Source organism: Pistacia vera, unplaced genomic scaffold (assembly GCF_008641045.1).
Source record: "Pistacia vera cultivar Batoury unplaced genomic scaffold, PisVer_v2 Contig880, whole genome shotgun sequence".
In the NCBI taxonomy this organism is placed as follows: domain Eukaryota; kingdom Viridiplantae; phylum Streptophyta; class Magnoliopsida; order Sapindales; family Anacardiaceae; genus Pistacia; species Pistacia vera.
The window spans coordinates 84195-102203 of NW_022196757.1; the positions used below are offsets into that span (position 1 = coordinate 84195).

Genomic DNA, 18009 nt, shown 5'->3' on the forward strand with positions numbered 1-18009 from the left:
GGGTGGGGGGTGTTTTAATCCCCGTCCTCGAGGATAGGGCGGAAGTGGGTGATGCCTTTCCCTTGGCCCGCCCTGTATATAATATATAAAATTAAAAAAATGTATATATATATTTACTTTTCACTAATATCTCTATATTTCACATAATTACACAATTATCCTTCCTATATTAACCCATATTTTTCTAATTTCCCTCACCCCAAACAATTGAACAAGAATAAACCCTGACCCATATTTATGTATAATTAATTATGTTTAAACGATTAATTTAAGTGTTTGTCATGTGGACGAGAATTAACTATTTTGTTTGGTAATGCTCAAATTAATTTATGTTTATATAAAATTAACGAGGCGGGGACGGGCCTCCAACATTCCCCTTTGGGGCGGGGAAGGGGAATTCTTGTCATCCCCATACCGGGGATGGGGCGGGGGTGGGGAATGATTTTGAGGGTGGGGAATGATTTTGAGGGTGGGGATGGGTACGGTGAATGAGATCCCCGCCCCGCCCTATTGCCATGCCTAGTGTTAGGATAATTAAAAGTACAATAAATTCAATTTTCTATTCATATTTTGTCACATCATTTTGTACAAAGATCTTACAAAGATTTTTATATAAAGTGAGGTGATAAAAAATGAATGAAAAAGTGAAACAAAACATCAGACTCATTAAATTCATTTTTCTATTTATATTTTGTCACATCACTTTGTATAAAGATCTTTGTAAAATTTATTTGTAAGTATAGTATTACTCTTAAAAGTAGTCATGAGCATGAAATTACCTTTTGCCCTTGAAGTTTCGGAAAGGGATTACCATTTATGGATTCATTAGCAAATTGACAAATTAATTAATGTGTTCAGATAATTAAAGGTATTTTTGACAATAAAATTACTTATTTGCCCTTGAAGAACTTAATAAATGATTAACTTTATGGTTCTATCAGGAAAGATGACAAATTTTACTTAATGTGCTAGGATAATTAAAAGTATTTCTGCATGCGAAGTTACTTAATTGTCCTTGAAGAATCCAAAAAGGATTGACAAATTTTAGTTAATGTGTTAGACAATTAAAAGTATTCTTGAATGTGAAATTAATTATTTGCCCTTGAAGTTTCCAAAAGGAATTACTATTTATGGATTTATTAGCGAAAATGATAAATCAATTAATGTGTTCAAATAGTTTAAAGTATGTTGCACGTGAAGTTACAGATTTGCCCTTGAAGTTTCAGAAATGGATTACCATATATGGTTTTATTAGAAATAAAAAATGATATGAGGTTTTCTACATAATTGATCAACTTGAGATTTTAAAAAATTTGTGATTAATATGAGGTTTTCTTTTACTATTGATTAATACAAATTTTTGCTTAATTTGTGTTTAATTTTTCTTAGTTTGGTGTAAGTTTTACTATAATTTTTTCTTGAATTTAAGATCTTACTTCATTTATGATTATAAATTTTTATTAAAATATATGCCTTTTTTTCGTTATTATTCCGTTTTATAACTTAGTTTTTTTATATATATATTAAATAAAGTGATATTCATTGTGAAGACGAAAATACTTTTTACTCATCTTCTTCTTTTCTTGCCCCACCACACAACAGCAGTTTTTAGGCCATTTCGACCTAAATCCGGCACTGTTGAGCCCTCTCACCACCACTAAAATAATCTCCATCACTCCCTCACCAAAACTCATCCCACTCTTGTCCGTAAAACCCTTCCATTCACCAACAACCTCAGATGATTGGTTCGTGCGATTCTTGCCCCTTTTGACTACTTTCGATGTCAGAAATCCCTCTTGAGACCACTAATCAACTCACTGGTCTCCTATCTCTAAAACCCCAACAGCCTTAACCCTAGTTGCTTGTCGTTCGTCGTCAAACCCCTCCATTAGGGTTTTGCGATTTTGGTGAAATTAGGTTTGATTGGAGTTTGTTTTCAAAGTTTTTGAAATGAGATCAAATATGTGTGTTGTTAGGAGGTTGATTGTTAGAGTAGGTGCCCTAGAGCCAATCAATTATTTTAGAATTGACTATTGGTAATAATGTTTATTAATTAATAAAATGTATTTTATTCTATATCGTGTAAATCATATCTATATGTATTGATATATGTCCTTAGGATGGTAGAATTATGACGAGGGTATCAAGTATTTCAAATCTGAATAGTGAGAACCATATGATTACATATAGTAGCCATTCTAGAAATGTCCGTAGCCCTAGTATTATTCTAACCAATGATACAGATAATACAATAAGGCTATCATAGTGTTGAACGACCCTATCGAAAGATAGTGACTAATCTCACTTGTCAAGGTTGTTTGCCGACAACCTGGTGTAACGCATGGGTGCTTGCTGGAGGCAAGTTCACTAAACAGACCAATCAGAGGATTCCATATGGATGGTAACTGTAGTGTCTATGGAATAAATCCTCTAACGAATGGTGGTGCATGTGATCCCTAGACTTGAGATTACTGGAGTCTCTTATGCACAGATTAATGTAGTTTGACACTAGCCCAACATAGTTTTATTCAGAGCTATCAATATGGTAGTGATTGGCTAGATCAAGGAATGTATTATGACTATGGTAGATTGACAAATGATTCATCAGTCTTGGGTACGGGAGAAGTTATCTCACTACGCAATTCAATAAATGACAATGACACCAAATATATGGCTACAGTGGGATTGGGTTGTTACTCAATCTAATTTATTTATTCGGTCATTGATCTAGTAGCTGAATACAAAGATATCAAGAATAACTGAGGTTGACACTATTTCTATACCTCAGCCTCAATGAGATAACGTATGATGAAAAGATTTGATTGCATGGTGACCATATCGTTGATAGGTAGCTATTTCGCTGAATCCAAATCTATTAGGTGGCCATGATATCTTGCTAGAGGCCAATCTTGATCTGTGTATAGTGAGACGATTAATTGGTGTTAATTGCGATAGTACTCACTACCGATATGATAAAGAGCCTACAAGTCACACATTTAGAAGATAATTTAAGAATCAATTTGTGAAAGGGGTATTTTCGTCTTTTAGGATGAAATAACATTTTGGTAATCTCACAGTGTAATTAAATTTACTGAGGTTGTTGCATGTATTTAATTTTTATATTTAAATTAAAATTAGTGAGATAATATTTAATTATGTGTTCGCATATATTTAAATGAATTATTATAATTAAGTGTTAATATATATATTAATTGATTTTAATTTTATACATATATATATATATATATACATATATAACTAAAATACCATAAAAGGTGTGTTTGGTTACAAGGATGGGTTAACTTGAGAATCCATGACTATTCCTATTGGGATTAGGGTTTTAATTAATTGACACTATATAAGTGAAACTTAATTAAAACATAATGATTATTATTCATTCATTTGAATAAAACAAAACCCTAGCCACCCTCACTGTCTCACACATACATTCTCATTGATTGAAGAGAAGAATTTTTCTCTTCTTGATTCTTTCAAAAATTGATTCTTGAAGCCATCTAGTGGATCTAGCAAATCGCTTTTTGGTTCTTCGGACTGTCTTCATGTGGATCAACGTTCGTGCGGTTCTACGTTGAATTTGAAGCAAAATCGAATCAAAGACTTTTTGAATGAGCCTTCAAACGTACGTAAGTGAACCTGAATCCTTGTATGGATTTGTTGTTAATTTTGTTTTTTGTACAGAATTTTTGTTTTTAACATGTAAACAATATAATCAATACCCAGATCTTGGCAAAAAGGCAATTGATCTATCCTTTAATTTTTATTTTTCAGCTGTGTTGGGTAGATCGATTCTTAACAGATTGTGCTTGTTATTAAAGTGTGTTGTGTTGATTTTATGGGATTGTTTGAGTTCGGGTGTGGGAGTTTAAAGCTTTGAAGTTGTTGGCACTAGGGGTGGGATAAAAAATCCGAAATCCGAAACGGAACCGAAAATTAGGTTTTTTTACAAACAGGTTCGGTTTGAAAAAAATTGCAAACCGGTTAACTAAAAACTGGTTTTTAAACCGGTTTTACCCTACATATAAAAGCAAAAAAAAAAATTTTACTCCTCACGCAGTCACGCTACAACAGCGCCATCCACATTCGTCTTTCACTCTCTTCGCCTCCAGTCACCAAATCTGAAAATTTCAAAATTCAAATCTCTGCACTTCGTCTTCGTTAATCGTCGTTCGCCATCACCCATCCACACTGTGAGCTATGTTCGTCGTTCGCCAGCACCCAGCACTCCAACAGAGTCAGATCATTGTCCCACCGTGAACAAAGTCTTCTCTCCAAGCTCCGATCTGCCGAGCTTCACGTTCACAGTCAACAGATCACTCTCTAGTCAAGCCACCGTGAGGTGTGAGCAGACTCCACTGTGAAGCTTGAGCAGACCCACCCTGAGGAGACTCCACCGTGAGCACTGAGCCATTGAGTAGACCCACCATGAGCATACTCTGGAATCTTGATTTGAACAAGCTATTAGTTATATGCCATGCTATTTGAACTGTGGATACTCTTGAATCTTGATTTGAACTGTGTTAGGCCCAAAAATCATCCTTGACCCAAATAGGAGAACGTGACTGAATGAGGAAGAGACCAGGCCCAATCCCGATGCGGCCCCATCCGGATTAGGCCCATTTGATACGAGATACAGTCAGCCCAAACCATTGGGTCCGGGCTTCCAAATCCCAGTTCACTTCCTAAACCTATGAGCAAGTCCAGAGCCCATGGCACCCACATATCACTTTCCTATTCCAGATCAGTCTCCTATTCGAGGTCACCTCCTTGTTTAGGTCACTTTCCTACTTAAGGTTACTTTCTTGTTCGGGATCACCTTCCTATTCAAACACTAGTAAGACAGCTCACAACCGCCCTAATTCCTCTAGGGTTCGCATCAGAGTCACACTAGGACTCCTACTCCCACCAGGATTGGGAGACTAGACAGTCACTATATAAGCAGAGGCCAGCCCTCTCACAAGGGACGTAACATTAGATTACATTACACCTTCACACCCGAAGCTCTGACTTGAGAGCCTCATATCACTGCCGTATTCACAGTCCCTGATTAGACTTTTGGTAACCTCTCTACTCCCTAGCCCTCACTATACTAGCCTCTTTCAGCCTTGCTGACTTGAGCGTCGGAGTGCCTATGACAAACACCACCCCGATGTTTCCCGTTCGCTTCACGCGTTTGTTTCTCTACGTGTGCAGGTGCAGCGGATCGCTAGTGGCCTCAACCTCACGGGATCAGACTCCCCTTCCGTACAGGTAGATTTTTACATCTACAAACTGTGTCAAGCGATGGTCCATTTGCAATGGCTAAAGATATCCTTGTACTCTTACATTACATGTTGGCTATGTAACATGCCTTTTGCGAGCATTTACATTACATGTTGGCTGAAGTTTTTGTTTGTTTTGTTATAACTGAGATTCTGGAGGAATTAATATCAACAGTTTTTCGCTTGGGTGAAGAGAAACTATAGAGACCAAAATTCGAGACAGTTAGAAAATAACTATCTTTAAAATGATTGAACAATGCATAAAGTCATTGCAAGAAGTACTTTAACAAAATTATGATCATGAGCCTCTTTATATGATTCCCAGAGAAAAAAAAAGTCAAAATCTTTTTGTAACGGGGGAACATAAAACAATGGAAGAAATTAAGAACAGAAGTTCAAGAGAGCTTCAGGAGAAGAATTGTGAATATAGTAAGTGAAATCTTAGGAAAACCTGAAGAAAAAGTAAGAGAGAATAAATTCAGAATATTAATTAGTTTGAAGAAATGATATGTAGGACACGCATTAGTGTGAAAAGTGAAAAACCCTGTGAGAATAAAGTGAAAGAATAAGTTTCCAGAAAGGTAAAGTTGAAATGCTTAACAGTATTTGATTTTCAAACAGATGAAATGAAATTCCCAAGTGTCTACACCAAGTAATAAGTACTGGTTATGACTGTTTGTTTATATTGACACGAAATCTTTATCATGTTATTAAAATGAACTTTAGAAATTTATTTTTAATTGGTTCTGAACTATGTTTTAATTGTTTATTTGTGTGGATTTGTTAGATTGGAGAAAGAATATATATTTGAAAATGATTTGTTAGATTTGTTAGATTGGAGAAAGAATATATATTTGAAAAGAATATTAGTGGGAAGAAGGTTTTGTCAAGTTGAAAAGAGAGAAATTAGATAGAGAAAATAATATTTCATATGTTTTATTATTTTCATTTATTGATATTTATAGTTGTTAATTGCAGATGGTGATCTTCTTCGTGTGCCATACAGTACTGCCATTAACAAATTCGGGGAGTGCAGAATCAAGAAACTCCACTAACACCAACATTGTGGGATGAAGATGATTTATGTCATATTAATTTTTTTTACTTCGTAATTTTATGTTATGTATTTGAGTTTATTTATGGATATTTACTATTTAGTAATGTGTAATTGAACTCCTTATGTTTTTATTTCATATTCTAGATTCAGTATCTGCAAATAAGTAATTTAATGTATTTTTCATACAAAGAATACAACAATAATACAAAATAAAAGAGAAACATAGTATGAAATAAGAAATTATATATTAAATAATAAATATTTGAATTTAGGGACTTAAATGAAACATTGAAGAATTTTAAGGATTAAAGGGTAATTTAAAAATCGGTTTGAAAACCGGTTAACCGATAACCGAACCGAAAATTCAGTTCGGTTCACATTCGGTTTTAACCGAAACCGGTCTGGTTTTCGGTTTGGTTTTTCTCCAAACCGAAAAACCCGTTCGGTTTGGATAAACCGGTTTATCCCACCCCTAGTTGGCACTTCGCCTGTTTGAAAAAATTCCCAAACCAAACCCAAATCCTCAGAAGTGTCGGCGCCTCCGCTGGTCGTTTGCAGTGTTTTTTGGCGACTGCTCAGCTTCCTTTACAATGCCTAGTTAACCTTTAGCCTTGGTCCACCTTGTTCGACCATAATCTACATTTTTTAGAAAGGTTTTACGCCATTTTCCAGCTACCTACGCAACTGCATCTCATGCCGTTCGGTTGAGTCCAACGTCGTTGGACATCGGTGACACCACAAAACACTTTTCCTCAACCCATATTCACCCCACCACTTGACTAAGGTTTGCGTGGTGATGGGGGTTTGTTAATTGACCATCCTGTCCTTATGTATAACGAACTTTTGACCATTCCGCCCTCCTTCACAACAAAATTTACTGACGGAATTGTGTTTTGGGTAATAAAGTTGTATTTTAAAACTTTTTGGGTGGGAAAATATCATTAGACCATTATTTGGGTGGGAAAAATGTTTACTCTATTTAAAAATTCAGAAGTTTTAAGGGAAAATTAACACTGCACCCTTAAAATGGTGTTAGATTCCTTAATTCATTAATAAACACTAACAAAAAGTGAAATATAGATGGTTCTCGAAATTGTTGGTATCAATTTGTAGTTTTGATGTACCTAGGATGAGAAAATGTATTTCCTCCGAAAATCATCAACAAACATGTATATATCCTTATGAGAAGTTAATCAGTTACATATTACATTATGGATATCATAACTATAGTTGAAACCAACGTATTTATGAATTATAATTTGTACTATCATGAGATAATTGTGGAAATTAAAATCATAATAATGAATTGAAGTAAATTTAATATGTTTACTAAACTCATTCTATTTTGTTTAATTTTTTTTTTTTTTTGGTGTAATAAAAAACATNAAAATTTACTAACAGAATTGTGTTTTGGGTAATAAAGTTGTATTTTGAAACTTTTTGGGTGAGAAAATGTCATTATACCATTATTTCGGTTTTAAAAATTCTGAAGTTTTAAGGGAAAATTAACATTGCACCCTTAAAATGGTGTTAGCTAGATTCCTTAATTCATTAATAAACACTAACAAAAAGTGAAATATAGATGGTTCTCGGAATTGTGGGTATCAATTTGTAGTTTTGATGTACCTAGGGTGAGAAAATGTAATTCCTCCAAAAATCATCAACAAACACCATATATATCCTTATGAGAAGTTAATCAGTTATATATTACATTATGGATATCATAACTATAGTTGAAACCAATCGTAATTATGAATTATAATTTGTATTATCATGAGATAATTGAGGAAATTAAAATCATAATAATGAATTGAAGTAAATTTAATATGTTTACTAAACTCATCCTATTTTGTTTTTTGTTTTTTTTTTTTGTAATAAAAAACATCGCCAGAGTGTTTACAATGGGTATAATTCACAATTGCAAAAGTTTAATATAAATAATGCAAAATAAAGTGTAAAAACACATAAAACACTTGTCAAGCCATATATTTATTATTACTAAAAACCAACCATAGTCAAATTGCTCTCTCAAATACGTCAAACAAACAAAAAAAAGAAAAAAGGTCAAAAGATAAGTTTAATCACTGTTTTGTGAATAAATTTATTACTGATTCTCAAAACAATGAATTGATATTTTTAATTAGTCTATCTGCATATATATAATATACATTAGAGATTTATGCAAAATGACTTGTTTGGTAATCAATATCACATTTTCATATATAAATTAACTTAAATTTTTTAGATAAAGGGTAAAAACGTCAGTTCAACCTTTAACAGAATTTTATAAATGGAATGGGGGCTAACCTCCTATTTTCGAAAGAAATGGGTGGTATGATAATTCGCCGAACATGTGGGGGTTTAATCAGTTATCCATAGCTAGTATGGTTTATTCTATGTAAAGACAAAAGGGCAGTAAATGACAATTATGCCCGTACATGATCTAATATTTCTAAGGACAATTGTCTAATAGGGACTACAATGACACTTTCCAATTTTACGGGACCAAAGGGTTTGTCCAATTCTTAGGGATGAAAAGTTAGTAACTCGTTTAAGTTTTCACAACAAATAAAACTCTGTTTAATAGTGGATATATAAGTTTCGTTTCACTCAAACCTTGCACAAATGGGTTTAGTGAGAAACATGAAATTTTCCAAATGAAAGCTCAAGAATGATTAGAGAACTTTATGATTTTGCAAGTATAGGATTGGCAAAGTTGTTCTAAATGAATAGGGAATGCTTTCATATAGAGAAGGTTCAAAAACTAGTCGTTATAACACACAGTCCAACCAATTGGGTTAAAGTGCAATTTTTTAAACCTCTGGGGTTTAAAAGTGTAAACAATAATAAAATGTATGAGATTTAATGAGGAGATATTCAATTATAAACTAAGATTCATGTTCTTGATCCAAACCTGTCATTTTCCCTCTTTAGATTTGGGAAATTTCTTTGCCTTCTAAATGCACACTTAAACAAGACTTATTTAGTTTTTAAATGCGGAAGCTAAAAACTATACTTTATACTTTCTTTATAATATAAAATTTTAAGTAAAGAAAAATTTCCCTTTTAATTTAAAAATTAATGAAAACTTGGGTTAGAATATCAGAGAATGGCCTTGGCCCTTGGGTAGTTCAAACAGCAGTCTGGGCCGAAAACACAGAAATACTAAACCTCCCCCACCTGATCACTAAACACCCACATCTGACAATCACCTCCTCCTTCATTATCGGTACCAGCGCAGCTCCCTCCACAGTTTACTGCAATTGCCGCCGCACCCGCTTCTTTTTCCCGACCCACTTTCAGAAATAGAATCTATTCTTAGAACAAACATAGAATCCCATTAACATAGGTGATTAATTTTGATTATTATTGCTTGAAAGTTGAAACTTGTTACTTACCAAAAAAATAAGTTGAAACTTGTCGAGGGAAACAGAACAATGGAACCCAAAGAAGATAAAACGAGAATATACGTGGGAGGATTAGGAGAGAAGGTGACGAGCGATGACCTGATGAAGATTTTCTCTTCTTTGGGAGATGTGAAGACAGTGGACATCGTCAGAACCAAAGGCCGCAGCNATATCAGAGATTGGCCTTGGGTCGTTCACATAGCAGTCTGGGCCGAAAACACAGAAATACTAACCCCCCACCCACCACCCCTATCACTAAGTACCCACATCTGACATCCCTTATGCAACAATCACCTCCTCCTTCATAATCGGTACCAGCGCAGCTCCCTCCACAGTTTACTGCAATTGCCGCCGCACCCGCTTCTTTTTCCCCACCCACTTTCAGAAATAGAATCTATTCTTAGAACAAACAGAGTATCCCATTCACATAGGTGAGTAATTTTGATTATTATTGCTTGAAAGTTGAAACTTGTTACTTACCAAAAAAAAAGTTGAAACTTGTCGAGGGAAACAGAACAATGGAACCCAAAGAAGATAAAACGAGAATATACGTGGGAGGATTGGGAGAGAAGGTGACGAGCGATGACCTGATGAAGATTTTCTCTTCTTTGGGAGATGTGAAGACAGTGGACATCGTCAGAACCAAAGGCCGCAGCTTTGGATACGTCGACTTTTTCCCTTCCTCTGATAAATCGCTTTCAAAGCTCTTCAGCACGGTTCTCTTTCTCTCACTCTTTCTTCCTTCTAATATCTCTATTGTTTTGCGTATGGGTTTGCACCAAAATATAGAATTCGTTGGAAGAGATTTTATTTTATTTTTTTCTTTTTGGTGTTATTAATTAATTATCCGATCAGATGAGAAGAGTGTACGATTTTAATGGGTTTGAGGTATTTGATGAATGCAGTATAATCTCTATATTGTTTTTGCATATGGGTTTGCACCAGAAAATAGAATTCATTGGTTTTGTTATAAATTGTAATAGTAAGCAAAAGAAAGAAGTAGGACCGGAAGAGATTTTAGAGGTTTTTTATTATTTTAATTTATTTTTCTTGTTATTAATTAATTATTCAACCAGTTGAGAAGAGTTTGGAATTTTAATAGGGTTGAGGTATTTGATGAATGCAGTATAATGGTTGTGTGTGGAAGGGAGGGAGACTGAGGCTGGAGAAGGCTAAAGAGCACTATCTTGCTCGGTTGAATCGGGAGTGGGCTGAAGATGCTCAACTTGCGAGTACTCCGCCCACTGAATGTGGTGATGGTGATAAAGATACGGCATCTTTAGAGAAGACCGAAAAAGTTGTTGATTCACCAAAGAATCTACACATTTTCTTCCCCAGATTGAGAAAAGTAAGTTTTAAAGATGTTAGATATGATAGCGCGGTCAAGTGCTCTGATGGTCTAATATGTGTACTTGGCTTTTGATACATTGGTGAAGAATGTTTAATTAAGAACTTCATGTGCAGGTGAAAGCACTGCCATTTAGTGGCACGGGCAAGCACAAATACAGTTTTCAACGTGTTGAAGCTCCTCCTTTACCAATGTATTTTTGTGATTGCGAAGAACATTTTGTTCCTTCTTGTACTGCAAAAGGGAAAGAAATGCAAAATCACACTGCAAAAGAGGAAGAAATGCATGGTCTGGCAGCAGAGAGTGGTGGAGTGAATGAGGAAGAGCTTAATATAATGAATTCGGTGATGAAAAAGCTCTTTGAGAGGGAAAATGTCTCTAAGTCTGCATCTCACGAGACTGGCCCTGCTGATGATGGTCATGATTCCATCAAATTGATTAAGGATCTGCAATTTAGTGAGAATGAAAAAGATGAAGATGACATTGTAATTAATGTGGTGTCTAGGGGAAACAACAAAATGGCTTTGTCACGGTGCCAGGAAAAATCGACTACCTTGCCAATAAATCAGGTATGGCTCCATAATGGGCCATTTATTTTTTATTTTGTTTGCTTCGGTGTTAGATATCTTTACTTTCTCGCAAGAATTTTTAAATCCTTGCTTTCTTCAATGCCCAGAAATCTACATTCAGGGAAACAAGAAATTCTAAAGGTAGACTGGCTCAGAGTGAGCCTGAATCACAGAAAAATCCGAAGAAGAGGAAATCTCTTTTCAGTGAAGAAAGCACCAGAGATGAATTTGTTTCTGCTAATCCTGGAGTTGACATGAATTTGCAAACACCTTTGGGAGCTCAAGGTGCTGGAACCAAATCAGGTGTCAAGCAATCAACTACCGACTGTTCATGGTCCCAAAAATTATCCTGGAGAGCACTTGTTGGAGGCAAGGATAGTAGTGTATTTAATGTCTCCAATATACTGCCAGTTGTTGCTTCTACCAAGGAAGCAGACAATGCTGTCGAATCAATTGAGGATCTGCAGTTTGATGAGAATGAAACAGGTGAAGATGATCTCATAATTAATGAGGTGTCAAAGAGAAACAACAGAAAGAAGTTGCCAGGAAACCAGGAACAGGGTGCAAAGTCAACAGTGATTCAGGTATAGCTGCAGCGCTATTTTGTCTTCACATTACAATTATAAAAATAGGTGTCAATGTACTGCCTGACCTGAATTTCTTGATCATTGATGTCTTGAATACCCAGAAATCAACATCCAATGAAATACAAACAGCTGAAGATACAAGAGTTCAGAGTGTACACCAGGCCCAGAATAAGAGTACTCCACCTCGTAAAAAGAAGAAGAAATCGCTCAACAGAGAAGAAAGTGATGGAAATGAGTTCGTGTTTACTATCCCAGAATGCAGTGGCACTCTGCAAAAGCATACAAATGGGTCAAGTAATCCTTCAAGAGCTGAACCAACTGAACCAGAATCAAGTGTCAAACAATCAATTCCCAATCCTTCCGAGTCACAAAAATCATCATGTGGAGAACTTGTTGGAGAAAAGGACAAAGTTTAATTTACTGTTTCAAATAGGTTAAGAGACATTTCTACCAAAGAAGAACAACCAGTATCTGATGTGCCAAATGCCCCTGAATCCACTGACAGTGAGAACAAGTTCGCAAGGTATGAGAACTTGCAAGGGAAATTGGATAATAAGGAAATAGTGGAGGTTTTGATGGTCGACCTTCTGAAACCAATGGATCTACAAGTAAATCAGGCAGAGGTTCTTCATGGTTTCAGAAATCCCCATGGACACAATTGGTTACTGAGAATAACAATTCTTTCAGCATCACACAAATTGCTCCTGGTATTACATTTAAAAATCATGAACTAACCAAACCCCAGGGGGTTCCAAATACAGTAAAAAAAGATGACAACAAGGGCAGCAATTTAGTAAAAGAAGATAAAAGTGAATCTTCTAGAGGTGGCTCAACTACAGTGAACAACAGAAAAGAAGGGGGCGTTGCGTCAAATCTTCCAGAAAAGAACCAGCAGACTGTGGTTGGCAACATTGAAGCTTCTGCCTCAATAGTTGAGTATAACAACGATTCAGTACAAAAGCAAATGCCTAATGAAGATGTTAGCATTGGTGAAACTTGCTCGTTCATGAGAAGTGCTGCTTCGCTAAAAGAATGGGCAAAAACTAAAGCAGCTCTAAGTGGATCGCACAAGAGAAAAAGCAATGAAAAGTAGATGTTTGCAGCACTTGAACGGAGAAGGTTTGAGGTAAAATTGATGAGTATACACTTAATGATAGACCATATACAAATGTTTGTAATCAAGTATGATGAGCAGTTATATATCTTTTCACTTTGCACTATTTTTGGTGAACTTTAGACTAGGGACATTTATTTTTGATAATTTGAATTACCCTTTCTTGAACAATAATTTATGTATGTTTTTGTTGTAGAAACAAATTTTATTAGCGTAGGTGAAGAAAAACAAATTTTGACACCAAAACCCGGCATTGTCAAGTACCAGGTATCAGTAATGCATTCCCTCGAACAAAAGATGATTTAAACACTGGCTGAAATCATTTGCCAAATGTGCAAATGATCTCTACTAGCCAACTGTAGAGACATAGTAAGATTGTGAAATAGAGAACAAAAGGAGAATATTTGTATCTGGTTTTGGCCTGGTGCATCAATTTCAGGAAGTAGCATGAAATCAACTTCAACTCAGAAAAAACCAAGGAAGGAAATTCAAAAGGCAGACTGCCTTCCAAGGGGGTACATAATATTTACAAGCATTTGACATTCAGAGATGATACACATGCTTCAGTAATCACAGCAACTTCTGGGAGGTAACTATTCTTCCCGTGGCCGTTTCTGATTTCTTGATGGTTGATATTCATTAGCGGCCGAGGTCTTATGCTTTGGTAGAGATGAACTCTCAGTATTTGACTCCACTTGGTCTGCTGAGGTACCAGGAAAGGAACATGGGATTGACTGTTCAGCTTCTGTCATTGAATTGATGCATGAAAATAAACCATTGATGGGGAATAAGCTGCTGCCAGCTTTCTCTTGTTCTTCCATAATCTTTCTCAATTGCTCACCTTGCTTCTCTATACGTAATTGCAGCTCCTTTTGTACCTACAAAAACCCACAGAAGTTAAGAGAATTTTAGCGAAGTGAAAATTGTGCAAATATATATATTTGAAATTCATGAGAATATGGAGGGAACAATAACCAATTCAACTAGCGAACTTGAGCCCACCTTGAGCTGCTCATGTAGCAGTTTCTGAGCCTCAATTTGCATACGTAGTGTCTCTAGTTGCACGTCCCTGCTACAAAAGGATTGTCAAATGTTGGTGAATGAATCGATTAAGATAAAATGTAGCATGGGAATTTGACCTGTTTATTTGTGAGCCAATGGGTGAAGCTTGCATATTTCCTTCGGAGCCTGAAGCCTATTTGTCTAAACAACAAAAAAATTGACACATGTAAGGATTCATCTCAATTCTCTTATTCTTGCAAGTGTAAATATAGAGTTTGCTTAAAACCACGCCAAGAATTAATGAGGGAAACTTTGAAGAATGATCGACAAGATGAAAAGAATTAATTCCAGTAGTCAAAGAATTTAGAGAGAATAAAGTGTGCCAGCAAGGAAAATAGAGATATCATTATTGTGGATTGCCACTTTATTTGCTTTCTGAGTGATGAGTAGAAGAAATAATTGAGGTGATCACAATTGAAAGGGAAAGATTTTTCACTTCAAATGGGAAGTTATCTGCTATAATATAAAGATTTTTAGCTTTTTAATTAGAATTTAAATTAAAGTCTCCAATTGCATCATAATACAATTTAGCATGAAATGAACACAATTAAGCTGATCAATAAACTACATACTTAAAATTGCACAAGCATATGTAACTTTATTCTCATAACATGATCATTACCATATTTCAGCTGCTGCACTTTCTTGTGAAGACGATATTTCTGCAAGTCATATACCCCATACAAATGTCAATTGTTACAACATAATACATACAGGCTATAGCTCTCTGTCAATCTCTAATAACTAATACATAGTTTCTTTTTCTTTGATTAATATCAACTTTGTTTTCTTCGGTGAAAGTTTAGAGTTTGAATAGTAAATTACCTGCAAATGGCTCTTCACATGGTAGATGTTCAAACCATTAACATTCATAAGCATTAATACGCCCTTTGGAGTGGCACCTACAGTTCATACTAAAAATAGTTATAAAGAGTGGAATCTCTTCAACTTTATTGACTTGATTAATCAAGATGTTTAACTCACTATCGGGGCCGCCAAGTTTGTCAACTGCATCTATGAAAAGTTCATGGAGCTCAGTAGTCCATCTTATCCTTTGCTTTTGAGCACCTGCAGCCTCAGGAAGTTGATGGTTTGACTGAATATTATAGCCTTCTACATGAGCAACTGAAGAACCAAAATTGTTTCTGTTGCAGTCCAATCCAATAACTGGGACTGCTGAAACTTGTGGATGTGCGTTTTGTATATCCTGAGTACAATGAGTAGAATTTTAAATTTATTTTTCAGTTATGCCTAAACGATGGATGATATATATTAATAAAGAAGTACTCACATCAACCCTGGAATTTTCGTCCTCGTCATAACTAGAAATGCCAAGCTCTTCTGATAGTTTCTGCAGTTGCAGTCTTTGAGTAAAAGTCAGACCATCCTTCACATAATGTGAACCCTGACACATTCTATCAGAACTTTCTCCTGGAATATTAAAGAGGTACATGGAGTTCTCAGGGTTTTCTTGGTCACAGCTGGGAGCATTGATGGCAAAATTAAATTCATCACTTAATGTTGGTGGCCATGGAAGGAAGGGTTGAGTACTAGTTAGCTCCTGATCCTTCGCAGAACTTGGCGAAGATGCTGAGACATGTAAACTGGTGCATAACATAATGTTTCCAGGAGATTGAATATAAGTGGGAGAGACAGGATTTGGTTTGAACTGTGGGGCTCGGACCATGGATATTTCAAGGAGGGAGTTTGGCCAAAAATTAGGAGATGATGAGTTTCCAGGCAATGAACATAGGCCTGTTGAAGACTCGAGAGTACTCAGATTTTGAGCAGGCGTTTGCATCACTCTCTTCCCCTTTCCCTTTTCTTTGAGGGAAATAACATGGAAATTCATGGTACTTAGCAGACGTCGATCTCAATTATTCTACATTGAAAGATGCGAGAAATTAGATGGAAAACAAGATTAATTTACTTGTGGAAAATAAACACAATAACAAGTAAGATAGAGTATCACTTCATGAAATTAATTTAAGATCACTAAACACATGAAATCAATTCCTCTCTTTGACAGAATTCTAAACAAGACATGACTAGATAATTATCAGTTTTTTTTTTTAATTATGCACATATTATATCGTCTGTTTTTCTAGTTGTATATGATATACATCTTAAACAACTGTCATATTATTGCGGTAAAACAAACTCAAAACTTCACAATGAATCAACTGTTTTTTTTTTTTTTAATGTATATATATAAACTTTGTTTCAGAAACTTTGTATTTTGTAAGTCAGAATTCTGATCGACCATCTTTTTAGTTCTTAAGAGCTAGAAAAACCAGGACAGTAGGAAAAACAAGCACAACTGTATTTATATTCACTCATATATATCAAACTTGTGTAAATTAAGTATCCCACTCTATCATTAATTCGATCTTGTATCATCCCACAATTCCTGAAGGTGTTATAACTAGTATATCTATCAATTTACTGACTGTTGACCAACTCCTTTAAGGGATAAAATAATTTGGAGGGTCATATATATAACATTCTTCTAATATACCACTCTACTCTACAAGCATCAAAGAAAGGAGTTATAAAAGACGAGAAGTGAAAGAAAGAGTCGTATGACAATAATATGCAAGTTAAACAAAGAAAGAAAATGTTAGTTGGTAGAAAAGAAAGAGATAGAACAAACCTTAGAGCGCGTTGGTCTTGCAGTTGGTGGCTTCAATGAATATACTGCAACAACAAACAACAACCTCGTACCTTCCACCATCCACCGTTGTACTAAAGAAACAACAGAAAAGCCTCCCTCAATGACTATAACATAGAGAAGAATTCTTTTTCTTTTATGTGATTTGTCATTTGGCCTTTTGTCTTCTGGCACCCAGTCACCCGCATTCCTACAAAAACAAGACAAGCTTCTCTCTCTTTTTCCGCGTAAATGGATGAGGATATGAACATACGCTTGAATTTCTTACATAGGATCGGTCAACTCGAACTCTTAAACTACGGTTGCCATATGGTCGTCTATGTTATACCCTTTGTCTTACTATGGTGTTATATATGTATGACTCGTATGATTTACATATATGTGCTTCATGTCACAACTATTTATCAAGCTTAAACTTTGATTGACTTTGTTTTAGCTTTAAAAATAAGAGTAAACGACTTTTTCCCACCCACGGTTTGCCTTAATGACACTTGTCCACCCAAAAAGTTTCAAAATATCACTTTTTCACCCAAAGTTTATATTTCATTAATATCCAAACCCAATTCTAGTCGATTTTGATGACGAAAATTCTCTCCATCACCACCATTTGAACCTCAAGTCTCTTCTTTATAAAACACATCTCACTTCGACACATAATTTCTCACTAATTGTTAGCCATCGCAAAACTATGGTTTCTTGTTCTTAGCTGATTTTTGGCTGATTTTCACAGTGAATATTCAATTGGCCACCACCATTCGATCCACAAGCCTCCACTTTATAAAACCTTTCTTACCCTAGCTCATAGTAACTCGCCGAATATCAACTAAAAAAGTGAAATGTATTTTGGGTATTAGTGGAATATAAGCTTCGGATGGAAAAATGGTATTTTAAAACTTTTTCAGTGAGAAAGTATCA

General features: G+C 35.3%; 3 protein-coding genes across 7 annotated transcripts; 1 reads left to right on the plus strand and 2 right to left on the minus strand.

The window, feature by feature from the left end:
• Positions 1-9959: 9959 nt before the first annotated feature.
• On the plus strand, positions 9960-14209 carry LOC116119327. The gene is made up of 7 exons (XM_031405269.1): positions 9960-10459; positions 10870-11091; positions 11208-11660; positions 11768-12244; positions 12349-12662; positions 12812-13373; positions 13558-14209. Exons 1-6 carry the CDS (start codon positions 10262-10264, stop codon positions 13338-13340), a joined length of 2193 nt encoding a protein of 730 aa, XP_031261129.1. The 5' UTR covers positions 9960-10261; the 3' UTR covers positions 13341-13373; positions 13558-14209.
• On the minus strand, positions 13955-14405 carry LOC116119328 (protein PHOSPHATE STARVATION RESPONSE 3-like). Its single transcript, XM_031405270.1, has 2 exons — positions 14337-14405; positions 13955-14239 (listed from the first exon to the last, which is right to left on the minus strand). The coding sequence occupies exons 1-2, from the start codon at positions 14403-14405 to the stop codon at positions 13955-13957; spliced, it is 354 nt and encodes a 117-aa protein (XP_031261130.1).
• LOC116119300 (protein PHOSPHATE STARVATION RESPONSE 3-like) lies at positions 14101-17116 on the minus strand. 5 transcript variants are annotated; one of them, XM_031405239.1, is made up of 8 exons: positions 17077-17116; positions 15715-16305; positions 15408-15630; positions 15249-15325; positions 15046-15085; positions 14501-14564; positions 14364-14430; positions 14101-14239 (listed from the first exon to the last, which is right to left on the minus strand). In XM_031405239.1, exons 2-6 carry the CDS (start codon positions 16273-16275, stop codon positions 14557-14559), a joined length of 909 nt encoding a protein of 302 aa, XP_031261099.1. In that variant the 5' UTR covers positions 16276-16305; positions 17077-17116; the 3' UTR covers positions 14101-14239; positions 14364-14430; positions 14501-14556. The 5 variants fall into 5 exon arrangements, with proteins under 5 accessions (XP_031261099.1, XP_031261097.1, XP_031261098.1 ...); XM_031405237.1 differs by lacking the exon at positions 15046-15085; XM_031405238.1 differs by having other exon boundaries at positions 14364-14564.
• Positions 17117-18009: the final 893 nt, after the last annotated feature.